The sequence below is a fragment of the Nothobranchius furzeri genome, chromosome 13 (assembly GCF_043380555.1).
Source record: "Nothobranchius furzeri strain GRZ-AD chromosome 13, NfurGRZ-RIMD1, whole genome shotgun sequence".
Lineage (NCBI taxonomy): Eukaryota > Metazoa > Chordata > Actinopteri > Cyprinodontiformes > Nothobranchiidae > Nothobranchius > Nothobranchius furzeri.
Genome location: NC_091753.1, coordinates 43,499,851 through 43,525,360, shown reverse-complemented (window position 1 = coordinate 43,525,360; position 25,510 = coordinate 43,499,851). Strand labels below are relative to the sequence as shown.

The window sequence follows — 25,510 nt, the reverse complement described above, 5'->3', positions numbered from 1 at the left end:
CAAGCATTTACTGATTAAATTATGCAATTTTTGTCAAGATTTTCTTCTTTTTTTTTGTTAATAAAGCAGCTTTGTTTGGATGTCAGATTTTTATTCAAGAGAGCTTACCTTCTCCAAGCCGTCCTCCTTTAGGCTGATGACGTCTAAATCAAATTCTTTACGCAGGCCGTCTGTCTTGTTTATGATTATTTGTCCCGTCAAGCCATCCCATTGTGTCTGTGTCCACCCCAAAAAAGAGAGAAAACAAACTAATAAAATGACTGCAAAATAATGCAAAGACCAAATAAATGTGATTTGTTCCTAAAAAATGAGTAATGCATGAATTCTCCATTAAGCAAATAATACTGACAATGATTAACTGTATTTAAATGGATGTTGTGGGTTGTTGTTATTTATTTATTTTTTTGCATAGGTTGAGTCCTCAGTATGTCTGAGTTTAAAACATAGTGACAGTGATGTAAACAAAGAGGCCGATGTGACCTCAGTCAGACTGGAGAGCAGCGATTGCTCAGAGGTATTTGAAATCAGACGAGGATGAAGTGAAATCAGCCGCATGAAAGAAGAATCTGGGAGCCTCTTTTCTGACAAATGAATCCAAGAATTAGGCTTCCTGATGGACAATTTCTACAAATCTGGAGATGTTTAAAGCTACAATGGCATGTATGCAAAACAAGTTCATTTAAGAGATGTTTATGCCTTTAACAACTTTCCAAAATATAGCTATAAATGTATTGTGGAGGTTTAAAAAAAATTACTTTTCTTGCATTTGTCTACAAAACCTTCGCCAATAATGCGGCTCAGACCGAAAGCAACGATTGGACCAACCGGTTGTCAGTCTCACTGAGCCTCTGTATGTACCTGGGTCCTCCTCTCATTACACGCTCACGAATTTAGCAACAACACCACTGGCGTGAGGCTCCCAGCTCAATAATCAATCAATCAATCAATCAAAGCTTTATTTATAAAGCGCCTTCCACAACCCTGTCAGGAAGCCCAAGGCGCTGAAGACTGTACAGTACAAAGTTAAATAATGTGAATAAATCAGAAAATAAAAGCAATTCAAATTACAGATTACAAATTACAAAAAAGGTGAAACATTCCAGTAGAAGACAAATGTGTAAAACAAGGGAAAAATTGAACCAATGAAAACTGTGAGATAAAATCAACATAAATGACGGCCTAACTCAAATACATTCAGGGAACGCCAAGTGGAGGAGCTGTGTTTTTAGGCGGCTCTTGAAGACTGGCAGAGATGGGGACAGCCTAACTGAGGGTGGCAACTGGTTCCAGAGTGACGGTGCTAGGACTGAGAAAGCCCGGTCCCCGCGAGTACGATAATATCAGAGAAGGAGAAACAGCCGGCTGCCACCACTTCAACTTTAGGACAAACTACTAACAAACTTTAGATTATTCAAACATTAGACTGATTTGTGATTAAAAACTCCATTTGAGTAATATAAATTAGATTCTGAGGATTGTAGATCGTGTTTAAAGGAATACTAGTCAGTTTTGCTTGCTTTTAGCACCCCCTAGTGTCCGTTATTAATTCACTGTGGTTAAACCGAAAATGAAAACTTATCTTCTCGCTGTGCATTTGTCATTTTAACCTCTCAAAGTATCTCTCTGGAAGTTTTCCCCTTTCAGAAATTATGTATGATTTGTCAGAAATCTGTAAAAGTGATTATCTCATCATGTGTTGTGATATAATGTAAGCAATATGTCTTTATTTCTTTTTTTTTCTTCCTTTTTTTTGCTAAGCACGCCCCTTGCCCTGCAGAGCTCCGTGCAATAGGAAACTGAGCGCCGACCTGAACTGACGGATAGCGTTAGAGTACCGCTTACCTGCTTCAAATTTAAGGAATACCTTGGCTGATGCAGAGTTGATGAGCTTTTCACGGACAAGTAAGTCTCTAAAATGTAAATATATGAAAACACAACATGACATGAGAATAATACTTGTAAAACAGCGTGTTTTAGCTCTGTTTGTCGGTTACAGAAGCACATTTATAAATAAAAACCATGAAGTCACCATCTTAAAAAAACTGACCTGGAGATCATTTGTGTGATTTGCTTGTTAGCCACTAGATGGTGCCATCGGATAAGAGAAATACTCCGGAAAGAAGTTTTAAACCTGATTTATGCAGTCGCCACCTCTAAACCCACTCGTTTCCGTCCACGTTTACTCCGTATTTTGTACTCCTTCACTCACAGGTGAGTAGACGTTCATATTTGCGGCCTTTCCGCGATGCGTTCTTCAGTTAGTGCTGGGTCTGCCGCTAAATATCTTTTTACATTGTAACGGGGCAACAACAAGCTGGTGACGACTTTACAGGAAGTGGTGTCCTGACCAATCAAAAGCTTGCGGTCTCCGTCACTTTTGACGTAAGTTTAAAATTTTGGACATGTCTCCGTCACCCTCTGGGAGCCCATCTGAGAACCCTTGCACCGACGCATAATGGTGTGGCGTGTCTCCACACTAACGCAGGGCTTTAATCTAACTGCTGAAATGTCTCCTCAGCTTTCGTTAGTTTCCAGAGGAGTGGTTCATCACTAAACCAAACAAATCAGCTTTGTTCACGATCTAAAACATCCAGGAAACATGCTGGAAGCAGACTACAGTTCCAGGCATTTCAGCTCCACTTTTGTTTTAGTCCACAGTTGGCGGCACGTTAGTCAGAAGTTGCAAGTGCGGTATTCTGGTCAAAGGGGGCGGTGGAGATCTGAGTGACATTTCATTAACCCTGTAAATTGTTATTTGAGCACATACCGGCTCGAGAAAATTATTTAAAAATAGAAAGTTGCATAGTATCCCTTTAAAACTAGCATTGATCGCATCACTAGAACATTCCTAATATCTATAGGAAGTCACAGGAGCAGCTGCTCTGTGTTTAGTCCACTTCACACAGTCTTATGGCTCACAGCTGTCACATGTGCCCAACCTCTAAGTCCAGATTTATTCTCGTCATTAAGTCTCATTTTAAATCCTCACCAATCAAAAGTGTCATTCTCAACCATGTGTCTGGCATCTTTACTGTACAAGCAGTGCAGACATGGATCTTCTCACACTGGAGAATTCACAGTCATTTTGTGAAAGGCTATTGAAACTTCATAAATGATTCATTATGTGATTATTAAAATATGAATTATTGAGCAGTAAAATTAGTTTTTCTCAAATGTAATCTGTAACTTTTGAAAAAAGCAAAGGCGCACAAACCTTCGTCTAAGGGTTTTAAATAAAATACACCTAAAAATAACCTAGTTTTTCTGGAGGAAAATTAATTTCTTGAGTGCAGACCAAGTCCAGCCAGCATGAATAGGTGGGTCCTATTATGAATATTTACATGGGCAAACCGTATGGGTGCCAACAGGGTTTGGCCCTACAGAGGTTTGCCCTCGTGGGTTTTCAGAGGGAGCCAGATGGTTTAACTCATACCTGTGCTCGTTATAAACTATGTGGGCAAATCTCCCTGGAGCCACCATGGAGACCACGGACAAACCCTGTTGGCAACCATACATTTAGCCCATATATATCCATTTTAGGTCCCACCTATGTATGTTGGTGTCACACTTTGGTTACAATCTTTAATTTAGTAACACATGCTTGAAGAATTATAATAAGTAAAAAAGTGTTATTTCATAGTTTTAATCCTTTATTGAAATGCTAATTAAACAGTGAGTTATTGCTAATAGTTCACCCAAAACTAACCACATGCTGATTAGTGAACTTGTTTAATTATACAACACACATCTAATTTTGTCCTTTATTGTATCAATTCTGATTAAGAATACTCAAAGATAAATACAAACTTTTATAAAATGTAAAAAATGTCAGTTATTTTTCTTATATTCTGTTTCTTGTGTCTTTTTTCTTAACTGTCAGCAAAATAATGTAAAAACGCTGCTACTTTGTGTTTTAGATAAGAAGAGAAAACCAGAGGAACTAGAAAAGAAACAATATAAAAAAGAGTTTTCTCTGCTTGATGCATGCCGATGACCTGACTCTTCTCAAACAGACATCATTTCCACTAAAGACAAGTACACACACTTACACACATGCATAGAAAGAGACACGCTGCATTATGTAAGAATAATTTGAATTAATTAATTTGACTACTTTGAACTGCCTTTGCAATAATTCAATCTCTTATTCTTGATTAAAATTAACAGGCTAAATCACCACATATCTATAGCATCAAGAAGCAACTTCTGACATCATACACACACACACAAGGGTAGAGGACATAATGTTTACAACTGAATAGCTCCAGTATTAACCTCTTAAAACCCACAGACCGGTGTCGGTACAAGATCTGCTCGGGTGCAAAATCGGCTCGGGGTCCTTCGACTGCCGATGACGTCAAAGTACGGCAAACCCACTCGGACAAAATACACTACACATCTATGCTGTTGGAAAGAATTTAGCAGTTTCGTTATTAAAATAATGTTTCTTAAGACGTAAGTTTGTGTTTATAATGGTATTTGTAAAATAAAACACTATATTGTATTCATAATGTTGAACTCCTCTTTGAGCACATCCCTTGAAGGATCATAGGTATTAGCAACACCTGTGAAATTGTATTTGCAGGAAAGAAGTGTGTCCCGTTTATTGAAATATTTTGTGTTTAGTTTTTGACATCATGTCCATGCGTAGTTCAGTTACGCTCATAGCTGCTAGCCAAAACTCTGGAGTTAAAAGTTTTCTGGCTTAACTAAAATACCTGTCTGTACTTATTTGATTGATGGTAGTTTTACTTTCTATTAGACTCCAAATGTAGTCATTTGGCACGTTTCTAATTCATAATTTGTAATAATGTAATCGGTAATATTAGCATTAGCATTCCTATGGGTTTTTCCACGTATATTAGCATTGCGCTAACCACTCGCTGCCAAATTGCAGCCTTTGCGATTAGAAAATCTCCTTTTGTCACATCACAGTTTAACTGCACATGCAGTTAATTGTTCAGCTCTAATATACATGCAGCTCTATGCTAAAAGTGTATTTTCAAAGAGGTAATGATGGATTTCTTTATAAAAGTTGTCCATCTTTCCAACAGAAAGATTTGCCTGGACCAACGTAACGCGATAACAACGTAATGTGATTACGTAATTCCGTAAGGTTCATGTTCAGCCAATCAACTACTTTGACGTCATCGGCAGTCGACGGACCCCGAGCCGATTTTGCACACGAGCAAATCTTGTTTTAAAGTCGTTCCAAAACCACGCTTAAGTGTTGATTTGCACAAACACGACGTTTAAACTTGCAGAGGCTGCAGGTCACGTCTATGAGCAGACCACACTGGGAGTCATGTTGTTATGAGGGTTAAACATGTTTGCCGCTGTTGTGCGGAGCAGTTGAGAAAGACATTTCAAAGACGGAACCCAGTCCGTTTACTGAACCGAACAAAACACTGGTGTAACACCGGTGCGCGAAGGTGCCAGTTTCAAGCAACAGGAGAGGGAGGGAGAGAGGGGGCAGTGGCAGATTTAGCCATTTGGGGGCCCAAGGCGAACACAGACATGGGGCCCCTTACACTAAAATTTCAACAATCTTACCTTTAACTGGATTTGCGAAACTCTCCCCTCTTCAGCCATGAGTTATTTTCCTTTTATTTAGTCCTCCTCTTTTTTCCTGTCTTTCTCTCCCTTTGAGTGCTTTCAATGTTTGCTCTGCTTTCTTCTTCTTGTCAGTAACCCTGTGCTTTTGCCTTTGTTTTTTTGTTTTTTTTTTCTTCTATTTTCCATTTTGGTTTATGTTTTCCTCCCTTTAAACGTTTTCCATTGTCTTTCCTTTCTGCTTCCTTTTGACGTTTACATTGAAAAACGATGTCACTTTTGGAAGTGAAGATAAAAGCTTTTTTGAAGCAAGCTGCTTCGTTCTCTTATTGGAGCCACTAGGATAACTCCATTTCATGCTTAACGTTTTGGCTACTGCTTCGAGTTTGTTATGAACTCTCCCGCCTCTCTTCTTCTTTTTCTGTTTTCTCTTCTTCTTATTATTTGTGGTCTTAAGGCACTTGGCAAACAACAATTTGGTGCATTACTGCCACCAACTGGACTGGAGTGGAATGACTACCAATCACTTCCTGTTTGTTCATCGGCATCTTAAAGGAATAGTCCATTGTGGCACTGACAGAGGGGTACCGGCGGTCAGGGCTAGGGGGCCCCTCAACATAAGGGGGCCCCAGGCGGCCGCTGGCCTATGCCTAATGGTAAAACCGTCACTGACAGGGGGTAAAGGGTGAGGGTGAGTGCATCAGAGGGACCAGACTGATGTTTTTGAGAAAAACTGCAGGAAAAGTGTGGCTGTACCCCCCCCCCCCCCCCCCCCCCCACACACACACACACGGGTGAGACGCTGCACACATGCAGGTGTGTCTCTTTCTGCTCTATTGCAGCAAAGCGCAACATTTTTAATCTCTTATTAGGCCTTTTTTTAACTCAGTAACGGATATGATTGAAAATGTAGCGAATTACAATTCTTTTAAAAAAAACATACAGTACTCAAGTAAAAGTAAAAGTGCAGATTTTAAAAAAGACAAAAAGTATAAATACACAAAAAAAGCTACTCAGTTACAGTAACGTGAGTAAATGTAATTCGTTACTTTCCACCTCTGCTGAGAAGCAACTCAAAACACCAGCTGGGGTTAAATAACTACTTGCCAACTGAAAGATAATCACCTGCAGTAAGTAGGTATAGGAGGTCCCTACCGGTTTGCTTAGTTTAATCCAGGTAGCCACTTTTTTGTGTATATTAGCAAAATGTTTGGCTTACCTAAGAATCGTGCCAAAGAAAAGCAGGAACAACTTAAAAATACTCAGATAATAAGTTCAGAGCCCAACCAGCTATAAATTAAGTTATTCCCATGCTGCTCTCTGGAATTTTGGTTACTCAATCTTCTGACTGTAGTTGTGAACATAAATCAAAACCTCTAGTTAGAGAATGTAATGAAACATGAAAACACTTCTTAGAAGATGGGAAGTCTGCTTCAACAAATAAACTATTATAGAGGTTTTTTCCAAATGTTCACCTGTTCATGATGCTTTCTTTCATTATGCAAGAAAATCATTAAAAAATACAACTGATGCTTTTTTTCTCTCCTTTGTATGATCAGTAAACTGAATCAGACTCATTGTTAACATAACACGTTTGCTTTGAAGAGAAAGCCTGACTGCATGAATGAGCACATTCATAAAGAGAACTCACGTCTTTGAGCAGGTTCATGAAACGTGATCCAAAGCGCCAGGGTTTGTGTCGGTGGCACTGAAGAGAGCTTACGGTGATCTGGGAGGTGCGCTGTGAGGCCGCAGCCACCATGTAAACAGAATCATACATCAGCGCCGCTTCAGTCTGAAAGAGAAACATCGTAATCCTTCAGCCCCGATCACAAATCGCATCAAGGCTGGCGATGTGTACACACAGCGGCGCACGGTTTGTCAGATCAGATGCAATCAAAGAGATGACCGCCATCCTTCACAGACAGCACAGAGCGGTCACAGTCAGAAACATCAATGATTCCTGCTTCCTGAATCCAAGTAAATCTAGATGAAAATCATTTTACAGGAATTTCTATCTTTATGTTAAACGCCACTATGTTGTTTAATCTTAAAACAGCAATCTGGAGTTTCCCCCTTTCAGGAATTATGTTAGTGTAGAAATCTAGACAGACTGTAGAAGAAGGAAAAAGGATTTAGCTCTGCAGGTCGCTCTAGCTCAGCAGACCCAAACAGTCCTGTGTCTTGCCAATCACAGCGCTGGGCTGTTTGGATGTTGCTGCGACGTAGCAAAAGCCAAAGATGGCGGTGGCTCGTTTGAAACGGCTTTGGCATCGATTTTGGATTATCTAGACTTTTAGTTGAGTCAAGAGCAGATGGAGGTACTTATATTTATTTAGGAAAAGAATGTATTTGTGTCTCCTTCAACGGTGCGGGGGACTGCCCTGTTGACTGAAATCTGTAGCGGTGAGAATGTCACGCTGTTCAATGAAATGTGGAGACAATTTGAAAGGCAACCATAGATTCCTTAGCCTGGCCTGGTCCTCTGTTTGATTCTACACAGAGAACAAGTCTGGTTACTCAAAGGCAGAGAGGCACGTGAGGGGCGGGACTAACCAGCTCAAAAATAACCATTTAGAAAAAAGATGGAAATGCCGACTGTCCGGCACGACACTGTAGTTTTTTAGCTGTGGTCAAAAATGACGTCTGGCAACGGTGCAAACATCTTTCTTTAGAAGAAAGACTTTGAACGCTTCTACTTGTGGTTTTAAAGACATGTTCAAGTCATTTAGAAAAGAGGGGTGTGCTTCAGTGGCCATGTGTATGAGAAACTCAGCATCGCGGTGTGTGACGTACGCTGCTCAGCGCTGATTGGCTCGGTTAGAACTCTCTGTGTGTGGGGTTATTTGGATAGGAGAGTTCCCAGACCATTTGCTTCTCATAAAGCCTGGGGCACACCGGAGGAGATTTAGAGAAGTCAAGCGGTCACACAGGCCGCACGGCGCCACACCACGCCACGCCGCTGAGCGCTTCTTGGAAAGTCGCGCGATAGTCACATCACGCGGGACTTGAGAACAGAAAGCAGGAAGTGACTCTATTGTTTACACGTGATCAGACTTGCCGTCATGTTTTGTGAGACTCTAATTCATTAACAACTGGTAAGTATGCAATTTATTAAAGTATTTTAAGATCAATAGTACTTTAAAGTTATCAAAACTGTGTCTGGGTTTGTGCCGCAAAGCTGTTCCGTGTGGTAATGTCTGTTGTGATGTCATCAACAGCCACACCGCGGCGCTTGAGATAGAACTGGCGCTTATCTCCAGCGCCTAGGTGCGGCGCTCCCAGTGTGCCCACTTTCATTAAATACAATAGCGGCGCGTCCGCCTCCGGTGTGCCCCAGGCTTAAGGAAGCATGAGGCTGACTGGTCAGGCTATAGATTCCTGAGCTCCTGGACACTAAACCAACAACAGCCGTCCCATCATGAGCCAAGATGACTGAGTCCATGAATGTCCAGAGACAGTGTGACGTAGATCTGACAGGCTTTTCTGAACCGAGCGTTTTTCATCTATTTTCTGTCAGAAGCTAATGCAGGAAATAGTGGTAGAAGACTATTTTCAGGTTCATCCTGCGTGAAAAACTCAGAGTGACTGATCATTTAAAAAAATAACAAGTAAAAATTGTTTCTGAAGTTTTTTTTCCCCCCAGAGAAAAACTTACAAGGCACGTAGTACTCCTGCACCGCCCTTCCTCCTCCTCCCCTCCAGGCTGCTGATGAGCGCAGCTGAGCTGAGTCCCACTGGTGACCTACACCTGGGATAAAAGGCCGTGCCTTCATGCAGTCCACGGTGCTGCTGGCCTCAGTAATGTCGTAGAACCTTTTTGTGTGATTCATTTAAAGGTTAACGCACTTTTAAGACACCTTCTGATTCTGGTAAAACTTTTAACCAGGTGTTTTTAATGTTGGTAATTGGTCTTTTAATGTTAACCTTTTCACTATGTTTTTCCTTTGGCGTTATTTTTACATTCTGTCTGCTCGCTTGTTTTTGAAACTTTTCAGGCAATTAAGCACTTTAAAATCCACGGTCATGTTCCCTATGTTGCCCTTCACACACGTAACATCAGCGTTGGCTTGTAAAAACTGCAAATATGTTGATGAGCCAAATTTAATGTGTGAATTTTAACTTACGGTCATCATCCCCTCCATCATTCCTGTTTCGACTTTGGAGGAAGCCTGCAGCCGCTCCATTGCCCACCTCTCCAGCACCAAAGCCACTTTTGGATTGTCCACGTTGAGCAGCCTGAACCCCGTCATGTTGACCCCACTGTAGCGGTACGGCTCCAGGTCAAGGGCGAACAAGTCCTGCACCGTTCAACGACAGGACCACCAGTGCAGAATTAATGTCATTCTGCTTGACAAGATTACTAATAACATCACGGGTAAAGGAGAATAAACAGTGGAACAATGTTCATGGACTTATGCCAAGGCCACTGCATTCAGCAGTCCTAATCAGAAACAAACCAGAAACGTATGAATTTATTTACACAATGTTTGCTTCGAGAACGTCCTCAGGAGAATACAAATGTCCAAACTTGGGTCAGATGTATAAGCAGTTATTTATGGTGAATAAAATGTTAGACACTCTCCGCCACATGGGCGTTGCGAGTCAATGTTCTCGTGTGTCAAAAAACTTCTTGTGTTCTTGAGAGTAGAGCGATTTTTCTCACCAATGTGGTGAAGAAGTAGTGATAATATTCTGTCATCATCCCCATGGACAGGATCTAAACAGAACAAAAACAAGATTTCAGCATTTCCTCTTCATTTTTTTTATGTGAGAATTCTCTCCAGACGGTAAGAATAACTTCTCCTCCACCAATAAACCAAACACTTCTCAACCAGAATCCAGGAAACTGTCAAATTTGCCAATACATTATCCCCCCCCCCCCCCCCCCCCCCCGATTTGGCTCGTCCTATCTTTATTTATTTATTTTTTTAATGTGATTTGTATGAAAAAGTGTCCAAGTGAATAAATGTCACAATTTGCTCATGTTAGCTGTAGCATCTCTAGATAAGCTCCCCTGGTCCTGAGTGTGGATGTCTGGCTCAGAAACACCTGGATTTGAAAATGAAAGCAGGATTTCTGAAGTGTGTGTGTGTGTGTGTGTGTGTGTGTGTGTGTGTGTGTGTGTGTGTGTGTGTGTGTGTGTGTGTGTGTGTGTGTGTGTGTGTGTGTGTGTGTGTGTGTGTGTGTGTGTGTGTGTGTGTGTGTGTTTGCGCGCGCGCTATGCCTAGTAATAACCAAACTCACAGCAGGAAAGAAAAACAATTAACAGTCTTCACTGAAAAGATCCCAGTTAGATTTATGAACGAGCCTTGCGTTTCAGAAGACTGATGTTCACCTGCTTCAGGACATCTGTGGATGTTTGGTAAGTGCAGTCGAAGATGACAAAGAACTCCTTCCCTTTCTTCATCTCTTTGAGGAGGGGACGGGCGTCTTTGCTTCCTGATGGAAGCTGGCGGATCTTGATTTTAATGCTATATCTGGATGGAGCTTTAATCAGCTCCTGCAACCGGATCAGTCCTTCAAGAAACAGATGACAATAATGAAAATCTCTGTTTTGTTTTGCTTTTTTTTTTAGAAAAACAAAATGCCAGGAAAACCTGTGATGTTTTGGTACATTGTGTGAAACAAAAACAAAATTTGTATTGCATATGGTGTATGCTTGTTCTTTAAAAACTGTTTTCTTTTTTATTTGTAGACATGTATGTTCTGCATTTTCTCTTCATGTATTTGTTTTAATTTACGGTTATTAAATACATTTTGACCAGTTTGTGAGAGAAATTGTAAGATTAAGCCAATTATGTGCTCCAACATTTCTACGAAAAAATACCAAAAACATACTTGTAACAGTGTACTCCTGTTCTATTTAACACATTCTGCAATACTGGTCACCTCACTAAGGTTTGATCACACCTTATATCAATGTTCAACTTTTGTTAAATCATAAATATGTTAAACATAGTTTATAAAGAGGTGTTATGAGAGTGTATTCAAGTTCAACTTTATTTATAGAGTGCTTTCACATGCCCAGGACAACCAAAGATATGTACACAATACAAAAACAACATTCAATCGGACAAAACATTAAACAGTTAAAATACCACATAAAAAAAACTACAATTAAGAAATAAAAGCAATGCCCCGAGACTTGTGACTGCCATCAGATAGAATAGAATAGAGTTTTATTGTGTGGTCTGTTTCTCGGTGATTGCTGTTGCTGCTCTGTGGCAGTGTGTTTCATGTTTTTCTATCAATTATTCAGGTAAATGTAGCTGTTGAAATAGAATAAACCACGTATATTAGTGTCTGGCTGCAGCCAAAATTGAAAAAGATTGTCCTTACAGCAGCCACCTTATGACTTCTGTGTTCATTATAATTTAGAATTTCAGTTGAATTTGGTTGATTATAATGTGACTACACTTATTCTAGTTGATTACAGTCATTTGCTGTTCCCACCAGGATAATGTAATGTACAAAATGTGTTTCTTTTATTTATTATAGTCTTTGGAGCACACAGCCTGTTTTAGGTGTTTCCCTGCTTCAACACCTCTGATCTAAATGAACAGGTTTCTGCTGAGCTTGTTGAGATTAGGCCATTAGCATCAGGTGTGCTGAGGCAGATTGGGTTTCATATATACATACCGGTATATATATATATATATATATATATATATATATATATATATATATATATATATATATATATATATATAGATAGATAGATATAGATATAGATATAGATATAGATAGATATATATAGATATGAAGGAGGAAAATGTTAGCCTGGAAATCCAAACAGACAGCAGCCGAAGCAATGTGATTTTGCTCTGCATGTTGGTCTAGCCATGATCCGTACCCTTAGCAGACCCAGACATCTTGTGCCTTGCCAATCGCAGCATTCTGTTGACAGAGTGAAACAACTAAGATGGCAACAGCTCGTTTGAAGTGGTTTTGGCATCGTCTTTGGACTATTTAGACTTGGTCTTTTCTTTGGGTCAAGAGCGGATAGAGGTACTTAAGTCTTTTATTTATAAAAATATGTATTTATGTCTTCTTTGATTGTGCATGGCGGACCGTGGACTAACATTTGTAGCTGTGAGTAGATCCTGATATTCATTGTCTAATAGCATGTGGAGACAGTTTGAAAGACAACCATAGATTCCACCCTGTTCTGTTCTGTTTATGGGTCAAAGCCAGACTACACACTCACTGGCCACTTTATTGGGTACACCTGTCCAACTGCAAGTCATTAATCAGCCAATCACCTGGTGGCAACTCAATGCAATTAGGCATGCTTACATGATCAAGGCGATCTGCTGCAGTTTAAACTGAGCTTCAGAATGGGGAAGAAAGGTGATTTAAGTGACTTTAAACGTGGCATGGTTGTTGGTGCTAGTCTGAGTATTTTAGAAACTGCTGATCTTCTGGGATTGTCACTCACAACCATCTCTTGGGTTTACAGAGAATGGTCCAAAAACAGAAAACATCCAGTGAGCAGCAGTTCTGTGGGGGAAAATACCTTGTTGATGCCAGAGGTCAGAGGAGAATGGCCTAACTGGTTCGAGCTGATAGAAAGGCAGCAGGTAACTCAAATAACATTTTGTTACAACCAGTGCATGCAGAAGAGCATCTCTGAATGCACAACACGTCAAACCTTTTACGCAGACAGACTACAGCAGCAGAAGACCACACGCGGTGCCAGTCCTGGTGCAAAAACTGACATCAGAAGATTGGAAAAATGTTGCCTGGTCTAATGACTCTCGATTTTTACTGCAACATTCAGATGGTAGGGTCAGAATTCGGTGGCAAGAACATGAAAGCATGAATCTATCCTGACATGGATCAACGGTTCAGGCTGCTGGTGGTGGTGTAATGGTGTGGGGAACATTTTCTAGGCACAATTTGGTCATCTTGGTACTAATTGGTCATTGTTGCAATACCACGGCCTACTTGAGTATTGTTTCTGGCCATGTCCATCCAAGGGCGTCAGTAGGTTTTCAGAATTGCTGGGGACAATAACCATACACTTGAGTGGGGTTTAAAAATTGCTGGGGGCAATAAAGTAGGCTAGCACAGGGGTCGGCAATCTGCGGCTCTGGAGCCGCATGCGGCTCTTCCATCCATCTGATGTGGCTCTCTGTGCTTGTAAAATAATGAATGGATATTTAAATAAAATGCTTTATATTTTACTGCATTAATTTTACACCTGTATGCCAATTCTAAATGTAAAGATTGTCTGCGTAAACCTGAACAGTTCCAATCCGGTCTTACTGTGAGACCGGGTTGACGCGTCACGCTTGTACGTAATCATATAGGCACTTTATGAGCTGAAGACAATGTGAGATTCTGGGCTTCTCCTCAGACAGGCTCCTGGATGTGTCGCCACATTGGAGACAGGAACAAGCACTATTCAGCCAAAGTTTCATAATCAGGGAACATTTTCTACGTGACAAGTCTCTCTGAGAGACAGGGTTTAGAAAACACTCGCTTCAGTGGGAGGAACCTTCCCGCATGCGCTCTGGTTCTCTGGGTGGCTCTGGGGTTAATCAAGTTTAATTGTTTCTCTTTGCAACAATCTTCACAGGAAGGCAAAACAGTTAAACGGCAGGTTACATATATTTCCATTTGACTGTTTATTTTGACAGATGAACTCAAGGATGTTGCTTGGTTTGAAAGAATTACCCCGACGCACACTGATGCGCATGGATGAGCTGACATTTTAATCGTTAACGCACATCGCGGAGGTAAATTATTCCCATCAGAACATCAGAGCTTTATACTGGACACTGTGTTCAGCGCAGCTCGGAGCGCCCACGGTGGACAGTGAGCTGAAGATCTGGGGTTCGCAGCGCAGTGCAGAACCACGGTGCATGCGATAAGATTTCCTCCCACTGAAACAGTCTGGAAACCCGGTCTCTCTGAGGGATGTGTCACTTGGAAAAATGTTCTTTTTATGAAATTATGAAACTTTGGCTGAACAGCGCTTGTTCCCGTCTCTAATATGGACACGCATGACGCGTAGAGACATTTGATTACGCACAAAGTTTATGTGGAGCAGAAGCGGTCGGGCCACAGCAGGTGAAATGTTCCTAGCCTACATGAAGTGAAACTGTTTAATTGTAACATTAATATGTTACTGGACACGCTGGTCTGGTTGGTTAGACCAGTGTTTGAAGTGGAAAACACACACACACACACACCAATTAAAATAATGCTGATAACATGGACTAGAAGCCAGGTGATGGTTTACGTATTTAAATGATGATCAGGCTGCTGTAAAATGTAATCTCCATCCACATCCAGACACAATTATCCTCTATTCTTTCTCTATTTGCTCTGCTCTTGTCTGGGCCGATCAGCTGATGGTGTGTGCGGCGCGCCTAACTAGCGGCTGATGCACATTTTACGCATTTGGAGAGGTGGTGCTGGATGCTTTGCTTTTACTGGAAGATGGTCCACTTAACGCACGGGTGTAGACTACATATTAATGACAAATGAATGAAAATTAAATTGTGAGTTTTTACTTCATATTTTATAAATAAAAAGGACGGGGGAACACATTTATGACATCTTTTTAAACTAAATTTTCTAGCGCGACCTGCCTGCTTCACTTAAGTCACTGCTTATTAAGGTCCGTCCAAAATTACCGTGGGAAATGGGTAATAATGGCTCTTTGATGGGAACAGGTTGCCGACCCCTGGATAAGATCTGAGTTGGTAAAACAAAAATCCTCATCAGCAGGCGTTTTTGAAAGTGGGGGGGACACAGCTGCCAATCACAAATTTTGCCGGGGACATGTCCCCGGCGTCCCCGGTTAAAATGACGCCTATGTGTCCATCCCTTAATGACCACAGTGGACCCATCTTCTGATGGCTACTTCCAGCAGAATAAGGCGCCATAAAGTTCGAATCATCTCAGACTGGTTTCTTAAACATGACAATGAGTTCACTGCACTCAAATGACCTCCACAGTCACCAGATTGCAATGTAATAGAGCATCTTTGGAATGTGGTGGAATGGGAAATTTGCGCCATGGATGTCTAGCCGAAAAATCTGCAGCAACTGCATGATGCTGTCATGTCAAAATGGACCTAAATCTCTGAGGAAGGTTTCAGTGCTTTGTTGAATGTATGCCACGAATGATTAAAGCAGTTCTGAAGCCATAAGGGAGTCCAACTTGGTACTAGCAAGGTGTACCCAACAAAGTGGCCAGTGAGTGTACACTCACCTAAAGGATTATTAGGAACACCAAACTAATACATGCATGGTGGCACAGTTGTTAGCACTGTTACCTCGCAGCACGAAGGTTGCAGGTTCGAAACTCGGGCTGCGGCCTTTCTGCGTGGAGTTGCGTGTTCTCCCCATTCATGCGTGGGTTTCCTCCGCGTACTCCGGTTTTCCCCACAGATCACAACATGCCCTATAGGTTATAAATTGTACGTCGCTTTGGATAAAAGCGTCTGCCAAATAAATAAACATAAACATAATACAGTGTTTGACCCCCTTTCGCTTTCAGAACTGCCTTAATTCTACGTGGCATTGATTCAACAAGGTGCTGAAAGCATTCTTTAGAAATGTTGGCCCATATTGATTGGATAGCATCTTGCAGTTGATGGAGATTTGCGGGATGCACATCCAGGGCACGAAGCTCCTGTTCCACCACATCCCAAAGATGCTCTTTCGGGTTGAGATCTGGTGACCGCGGGGGCCGTTGTAGTACAGTGAACTCATTGTCATGTTCAAGAAACCAATTTGAAATGATTGGAGCTTTATGACATGGTGCATTATCCTGCTGGAAGTAGCCATCAGAGGATGGGTACATGGTGGTCATGAAGGGATGGACATGGTCAGAAACAATGCTCAGGTAGCCCGTGGCATTTAAACCATGCCCAGTTGGCACTAAGGGACCTAAAGTGTGCCAAGAAAACATCCCCCACACCATTACACCACCACCACCAGCCTGCACAGTGGTAACAAGGCATGATGGATCCATGTTCTCATTCTGTTTACGCCAAATTCTGACTCTACCATTTGACTCATCAAACCAGGCAACAATTTTCCAGTCTTCAACTGTCCAATTTTAGCAAGCTCGTGCAAACTGTAGCCTCTTTTTCCTATTTGTAGTGGAGACGAGTGGTACCCGGTGGGGTCTTCTGCTGTTGTAGCCCATCCGCCTCAAGGATGTGCGTGTTGTGGCTTCACAAATGCTTTGCTGCATTCCTCGGTTGTAACGAGTGGTTATTTCAGTCAAAGTTGCTCTTCTATCAGCTTGCATCAGTCGGCCCATTCTCCTCTGACCTTTAGCATCAACAAGGCATTTTCGTCCACAGGACTGCCGCATACTGGATGTTTTTCCCTTTTCACACCATTCTTTGTAAACCCTAGAAATGGTTGTGGGTGAAAATCCCAGTAACTGAGCAGATTGTGAAATACTCAGACCCGCCCGTCTGGCACCAACAACCATGCCACGCTCTAAATTGCTTAAATCACCTTTCTTTCCCATTCTGACATTCAGTTTGGAGTTCAGGAGATTGTCTTGACCGGGACCACACCCCTAAATGCACTGAAGCAACTGCCATGTGATTGGTTGATTAGATAATTGCATTAAGGAGAAATTGAACAGGTGTTCCTAATAATCTTTTAGATGAGTGTATATTCACATACAATGTCATTTCAAACAACATCATTTTATTCACTTTGCAATGATTGAAAAGAAACCAAAATAATATCTTACAGCAGGAGATAAGGATTCATATTAATTTTCTGTTTTACTTGGATTAAGTAGCAACAAAAAAGAAAAGTGCTTAATATACAATTAATGCACAGACATTTTTTATAAATAGCAGCAAATTAAAGGGTTTGTTGCTCTGTAGATACTCAGAAGAAGGCCCACGAGCATTTTCTTAAATAAATATGAAACATATGAAACACTGTACAGTATTCTTGTCTATAATGTATGTAACGTGAGGAAATATGGGTTTTCTGTGCCAAAGGTTTCGTTTGACTCGGCTGGGTCAAAGCTGGGTCGCTGAGAACTTTCACCCACAGATTAAGACCTGAACGCCAGCGAGTCTGGGAGAAACAATAACATCTGAACATCTGCAGTGCCAGAAGATGTGTTCTCATGGAAAAGCTAGTCATAACATAACAAAGTCTTAAACTTCCTTTCCTTTATTTTAAGTTGTTAAATGATCAGTATTATCACTTTGCTCATTATAAATGTGTTTTAATCAAATGAATGATTATTATGCTTTGGGTAATCATAATAACTAATGAATCAATGCTTAATTAAATAATGTTTGAAGATGTTTGGTAACGACCTTCACACACTCAAACACTCACTCAAACACTCACACACACTCTCTCACAGTAAACTCCAAAACACATTTGCTCTGACGCACAAGTTTTGCTTTGAGAAGAGAAAGGCTTTTGGTAAGTTTTCAGTTCATGATGCAGTTCGAGTTTGTCAACGAGAGAGTTCGGACGTGTTGAACACGCACCCGGGGAAGGGAGCCTGCGGCTCCTGTCCCCCCCCCCTTTCTCACGCTGTTCCTGCCAAGCCAGACAGGAATAGCTGAATTGCAACCGCTAACGCAGACTCGTCCAGAGTCTTTTGATTTCTGAGTAATTAAACTTAAGAAAGCACATCTGCAAACGCTTTATCATCAACGTGTACCAGGGGGCATCTCTGGACCGGATCGTCGGACACCTTCGTCTTCTCTGCCAGCCGAGGTGCCCTGGATGAAACATCGTCCTTTGACGTTCCGGATCTGAACGAGGGTCCTCGTACGGTGAGGCAGAACACAATAGATAGCGTTTGATGCATCTTTTCCAACGAAACCTAAGTTTATTCAAACCATCACTTTTCACTCAGACACCTGTTTCTTCCTGAAGCAAAATCAGATGCACACACGCATTCATCTCACCTCATATTAAATTTCACACATTCAACACAAGGTCTATTTGAGCAAGTTTACAATATCAACTGTTAAAGATTGTTCAACAAAGTTGCATATGTTGATGGTTGTTTCCCATGCTTGTCATTTCAAAATCATTAGTTTAATTTGAAGAATTAAATCTTTTAACTTTCAAACTTGTCTCTTCATTGAACTGAAACACAGACCCACGGATATTATCGACAGTTTATCGATGAAAACAACCTTTGAGTCTTCTTAAAACTATAATATTTGGTTATTAATTTATTAAAATTAATATCTCAAATTAAGATGTAGAATGGTTCCTCTTTCATAAAACAGCATAAACCATTACTCTACATAATTGACAGAGCCTACCCAGGTTCACTACATGTATTTAGCTGGTTCTTTGTGTCTTCTAACCAATTGTGTCCGTGCCAGTTCTCTGCCTGCTAAAGGTTTCTGAATTGCACATCCAGTGTAGGAAATATTAAATGGAAAGACGGCTAAATTAAATCAAGGAAGGTGACCTGGTCACGTAAATGGTTTGAAGCATGTGGATTAAATTATTATTGCATCTGCTGTGCTCTCCCTCCCCTTTGTCCCATTGTTTCTGATCCAATCTACTGCATTAGGCTGAGACGCAGTAGTGTGATGCTTTCGATGATTTGGATCTGTGCAGTTAAAAAACACTGAAAAGATGGCGAATGGATGAGTCTGTCTGCAGCTATTATGTGGACGTAGTCTTGGTACCCTGGATATGCTAAAGGGAACGTTGACTTCTTGTTCAACAAAAGTGTATTCTTTTATATCATTTAGGGATACTGAGTTTTAATATAAAGCTTTTAAAGTTGAATATTTACCATTTTTCTCAAGGAAAAATTAAGTTATGTTTATATTTTGAACTGAATTAAGTTCAAAAACAGTGCTTGTTTTTATGTTTCTGAAGTCCAACTGTTCTGTATGGAAGCCCATTTCTGCCACCCTGAAAAGAAATTGTTCTCTCATAAATATGAGATGATACCTCATCACTCATTATTATGAGATACTATCTCATAATTTTAAGATAGCTAAGTCATAATTGTAAGTATAAGACTGTTATCAGACTGGCAGAAATTAGCTTCCATAAATCTGAAATTTGTAAAGGAAATAAAAAATTTCACACCCAGATAAATAAAACAAAAACAGCTCAGGTCTCAGGAGAAAATCCATGAAATGCTACAAGCCAAGCAGGTTTTTAAATAACGACTATTTTTCTGACCACAGGGCACTCCTGAAAAAAAAAAGCATCCCATAAAAATCAAAGTAGGAACCTCAAACTTTTTTTTTAATTCAAATGGAGAAATTTGAAACTCTAAAACCTCCTCTGGCATTTCATTTGTAAATTCCTCATCAAAACAAAAATTATTATAATGGCCATGTTGATTTGTTAATGATTAAAAATATATAAATATTATCAGTTAACATAATTTTCTTTATAATCCTGAAATATGTGGGCGATTATTCAATTATTGAAGTAATTAGAAAAATCATTTACTTTTTTTGAAAATTAAAATATAAATGTGACAAAATTCTTCTTTATCCGTGCTTCCTTTGTTAACTTACCCGTGGCGTCCTCGTAGACCACGGTGACCGCTTTCCACTTATAGAACTGCACGATGTCCAGCACGGCTCTGCTTATGGAGGCATATTCCGGGTGGAGGTTAATGTAGAAGCTGTCTTTGTTGTCCACTGAGGGGTGTTTCCAGTGTGTCTGGATGTGAGGGACCTCCAGAGCGTTACAGATGGACTGGACGGCACTGACGGAGGAGCTGTGAGAGGGTCCAAACACGGCTCCAACTCCCAGCGCCAACTGGTCACATGCTGGGGTAAAGATTTAAAACCCAAATGGTCATTGGGATAGACAGTCAAGTTTATGACTATTATTTAAAATATTTTGAAGGAAAGGATGTTTACCTCTTCTGGAAGCTTCAAAACTGTCGAACAGGTTTATTCTCTGGATGTCGTAGGTCAGCGTGGTGTTTGGCATTAAGGTCCGGTTCCTGTTTATGTTGGTTACGGCAAATTTAAAGGCCAGTTCTTCCACACTTATGGGTTCGTTTTCAAGCGTTTCAAATATGCCGCCTGTAAGAAAGACAACAAAAACAGCGGTTACTAAGAAGATAGCAGGTATGTTCACATTTATTTAGCTTCGGGAGAATCTCCTGTAAGTCTCATTTACATAACGCGGCCCAATTTACAGGTTTAGTGAGAGAGACCTGCATGAGACGACAGGATTTAGTCTCATTCAGCACAATGTTTGACCTTCTCTGACTTGAGCTTATTTACATGACCTGTTTTTCACAAGTTGGTGTCACAGCTTTTACAAAGTGTGGAATTGGTTGGATTAGGATTATATTTAGTACACAAGTAATTTACCCAGGATTTAGCTGACAGTTAAACTTTCTACAGTATAACTTATCTTTATTGTGAAATGACCATTAGTGGTTTTATACCCAAGCAGATGTTTTATTTCTTAAGTTTTTTTCTTCTAGCTGATTCTGTTATTATAATTAAGGCAAAAAAGTCTAAATTTTATATATATATATATATATATATATATATATATATATATATTCATACATATATATATATATATAGTATCGTTAAAAACCTTTTGAAATCGTTTTACAACCATGATCATGAGGAGTGGTTGTCATATATTTCTAAATGATGTTATTTCTACTTATGCACCAGCCACCTGGCTGATTTTAATTATTTATCAGTTTAACCCAGGGGTGGGGAACCCTGGTCCATCGAGGGCCGCTATCCAGCATAGTTTAGTTTCAGCCCTGCATCATCACACCTGATTTCAATCAGCAGGTGATTAACAAGCTTCTGCAGAGCTTGAGGAGCTGCTCAACCACTGAATCAGAAGTGTTGGAGCAAAGACCAGCCCTCGAGGACCTGGGTTCCCCATGCCTGGTTTAACCCAATAACAGTTGTTTGTTTGGCTCCTCTGATCAGAGCCTCTGCAAACCTCTGTAATGCAAATTTCAAGGAAATGCATGATGACCACAGGATGTCATTCTTACACCATTCTTACTTTAAGTTACAATATTCCTATTGTAGATTCAAAACATGTTTATGAAGTTCTTTGCTCTAAATGCCTTTTACATAAAGCAGTTTCTGCAGTTTTAATCCTGACAGTATCCTTCCAGAATTATCCGATTCAGGGCGTTTTCGCTTCAAGAATCCAAGCTGGAGCTGGCCACACCCACCCATTCCCTGATTGGCTGCTATAAGTTGAGAAGCTCAGATGTCTAAGAGGTGCTCAGAGTAGAGCCACTGCTCCTCCAGTTTGAACAGTTGAGAGATGGTTCTACTCTAATTTCTCCGTTTGTGACATCACAAATGAGGACTTTTTGAAACGACCCATTTTAGGCACAATTCCTTAAACCAAACACTGACAGAAAACGAACGGACATTTTTTCTTTACGTTTGGAGTTTTCATCGAGGCGGTAAAGACCACCAGATTTAAATGATGTGTCCCTTTTAAACGTAAACATCAGACCGACAGCAAGAACAGTAACTGCTGGACTTTCACATTTATTTTTGGAAACGTTTTTATTATTTATGACTCGTCATGATTTTTATCTTGAGAGGCGCTACATAAAAGATTGGGGGGGGGGGGGGTCTTTCGTTTTATCTGATACAGTTGGATATACGGATGTATTTAATAGCAGCCAAGATGAACTATTTAGGAAATATAAAAACAGAACCAGGGAGAGAACATATTTAATTGTCACCACCTGCATACAGAGAAAATGGTATGAAAGTTTTATTAGACCTTACAGATTAAACAGCTGATTCCAACCCCCACCCCATCCCCTGCTTCACTTTTATGTTTATGTTTATGTATTTAGCAGACGCTTTTGTCCAAAGCGACTTACAAGTGATAATAGGCATTTTGCCCTTGAGGCTAACAACAACAATAACAACAACAACACTGACATCAGTCATGGAGAGTAGGGAACAAGGAGTGGACAGTAGAGAGGAGGGACGGGTGCAGACAAGGTGCTAGTTCAGAAGATGCTCTCTGAAGAGCAGGGTCTTCAGGAGTTTCTTGAAAATTGAAAAGGAAGCCCCTGTTCTGGTAGTGCTTGGAAGGTCATTCCACATTTGTGGAATGATGCATGAGAAAAGTCTTTATTGTCCTGAGCCTGGTGTAGGCACTGCTAGCCGACAATCCTGTGATGACCGGAGCGGCCGGGCCGAGACTTTAATAACTTCAATAAGTTCAATAACTTTTGGTTATTTGCAATGGTGTCGGTGTCATGAGATAAGTGGCTGTAAGAAAGTAACATAAATAATCTCTTTAGTCTTTAGGTGTCTTATTATTCTCTAGCACACTTCAGACTGACAAAATAGCAATTGTCATGATACATGACCTCAGATATTTCTGATGTAACAATATAAACATGCTTAAAAAGCTAAGTATTTAAGGCATGGAGAAAACCACTTCCGCTTATATTCATTTTTATATATTTATGACATTTATGTTGAGTTTTATACAATTATATTGGAAATTTAGCTTCAGGAATTCCTGGATATCGTCTCAGGACGCCCTGTGTAGCTGTTGGTGACCCCCAGCGGGGTCCTGACCCTAACTTTGGGACCAACTGCTTTAACATGTGTGATCACTAGCAGCCCCATGTTGCCAAGAATGGTATTTACTTTAAGAGACACATGACGTATACAGACAAACATTAGGCAGGAGTGTAAGGGTTAATAGTTGGTTTACAACTCTGCAGACACATGTGGGGCGTTTAAGAGTTGATCTGTTATTTTTAATCCTTAAACAAATGCAAAAATGTGACATTTGCATGTGCAAAACATACATTTTGAAACTGTTTTAGAAGATCTGGTTTATGTCATCACTGGGCACAAATTTAAAAGATGCATTTTTCTTTTTTGCAGAGGTTTCCAAATGACCTTACTGCAACACCAAGGGTTGCAGATGGCAATAGGTCACAGCTCTCTTTAACAGCCTTTGAAGAATCGCGTGTGAAATTGTGACTGATTTGGATGGAGAGACGTCCTTTAAAAAGCTCCCCTTGAGACCTTGATTGTGAATGACCTTTTTCTTTGGTGTAGCAAAGCCTCAGCCCCCAAACTGAGAGAGCCTTGTTTGGACTCCCTGGTCACTAAAAGCATGCTTGAAAGTGCCAATCCTAATTATGGTTACCAAGCATCAATGAGCAGCTGCTGAGACCTGTTAAACCCCTCAATTCTGCCCACTATCAGAAATTATTAAGCAAACACACAGTAAACGTTGTCTTCCAAATGTGACAGAGTGTATTCTGTTTCAGTGGGTGTGCTTGACATAAAATGTTTGTTTTTTACCCTGTGGTCTGATTTAAATAATAGTGTGCCAAGGCTGGAGCTTTGTTGGAAGTCCAGGAACAGAACAATCCAAATGGCAGCAACACAGTGTGCCTTTCTCATGCTTTAGATTGTTCATATGTGCAGAAAAACATAGCAGCTGAGATTTAGATTATCTCGCCTCGTAGATCTGTGTAAATTATGAGTGACAAGGTCCGCTAAGGTTGTTGATCATCAGCATGAAGAGTGTTTGGGCAAAAAAAAAAAAAGTTTCAATTACTATCGCTCACAATTCAAAATCCTCGTCTTTGTTTATCATTTCTTCCAGGGTGGTGGTCCCCCCTATCTAGCCACACTCCTGAACAGACATTACCCACCACGCGCTCTGCGCTCCTCTGACCAAGGCCTGCTCGCTGTCCTTCGTTCTGAGTGTCGTACTCGCGGGGACCGGGCTTTCTCAGTCCTAGCACCGTCACTCTGGAACGAGCTGCCACCCTCAGTTAGGCTATCCCCATCTCTGCCAGTCTTTAAGAGTTGCCTAAAAACACACCTTCTCCGCTTGGCGTTTCCTGAACATGTTTGATTTTGGCCCTCTTTATGTTGAATTTATTTCACAGTTTTCATTGGTTCACTCTATCCATTGTTTTACACATTTGTCCTGTACCAGAATGTTTCACCTATTTTCGTAATTTGTATTTTGTCATTTGAATTGCATTTATTTTTGATTTATTCAATACATTTACCTTCTACTGTACCATGTTCAGCGCCTTGGGCTTCCTGACAGGGTTGCGGAAGGCGCTTTATAAATAAAGCTTTGATTGATTGATTGATTGATTGATTGATTACTTTTCAATAGAAATTGTTTCTATTTAAATATGTCCACTTCTACAGTTCTGAAGCAGTTCTGCAGTTTTCACAGTTATTTTTGTCTATGTAGGTATCTGACAGTGTGAGCGTCCTGTCACTGTGTACCGATTGATCATGCGCCCTGGCTACTCGGCCAAGGGGATGTCCCTTTGGCTGACTGGTTAGAGTGCATGAAAACCGGGAGTCTGGGGAGATTTATTTATTTATTTATTTATTTATTTAACAGAGGTGCTAACATTTTCAACACAAAGTGTCTTCATCTGAGTTAATATGTCAACACACAGGACAGTTCCGCTCCTCCCTCTGCTGAGTGTCACTGAGCTAATAAGCAAAAAAGACAAGAAGGTCAGAACTGCCAAAAATTATTTATTTATTAAGAAATATTCTTGGCATCCTTGTTCTATATTTTCAGGTGTGAAAGAATTCAGCTTTAGATGAAATACTACATCAGAGCTATACCTGTTAAAATGCTTCATCAGAAGTCAGTTTGCCAGTTTCTAAAGCTAAATAGGATTTTAATACTTTTTAAACGTCTTTGTTTTTTCATTCAAAAATTGAAACTGTGGCTATCACTAAGTAAGTTCATGTAATTTTTACGATCACTGCACTTTTATTTTTGTTACAACAAGCCTCACTGCTGAGGGCCTTTGCAAGTCATCAAACAGAAGATTCTGCTTGTGCTGCACTCCTTTCTTTGCAGAAAGTTAGAAATTAACCACAATACTGGGAACTTTTGCACCATTATTCATCACTTATAGGTTAGCCCAAAGAAGATGATGATATCTGATTCCATGACATGAAGAGGAGCCTTTT

The 25,510-nt window shown here is 40.4% G+C and overlaps 1 protein-coding gene across 2 annotated transcripts in view; it reads right to left on the bottom strand.

Annotated features, from left to right (window-relative positions):
- LOC107380217 (glutamate receptor ionotropic, kainate 1) overlaps positions 1-25,510 on the bottom strand; it is a 34,719-nt gene that overhangs the window by 4,177 nt on the left and 5,032 nt on the right. For both annotated transcript variants that reach the window (XM_015951348.3, XM_015951349.3), the window contains exons 2-8: positions 20,423-20,590; positions 20,072-20,329; positions 10,892-11,073; positions 10,220-10,273; positions 9,681-9,854; positions 7,205-7,348; positions 109-216 (exon numbers count right to left, since the gene is read on the bottom strand). In XM_015951348.3, coding sequence (XP_015806834.1) covers positions 109-216; positions 7,205-7,348; positions 9,681-9,854; positions 10,220-10,273; positions 10,892-11,073; positions 20,072-20,329; positions 20,423-20,590 — 1,088 coding nt within the window. The remainder of the gene's footprint in view (positions 1-108; positions 217-7,204; positions 7,349-9,680; positions 9,855-10,219; positions 10,274-10,891; positions 11,074-20,071; positions 20,330-20,422; positions 20,591-25,510) is intronic.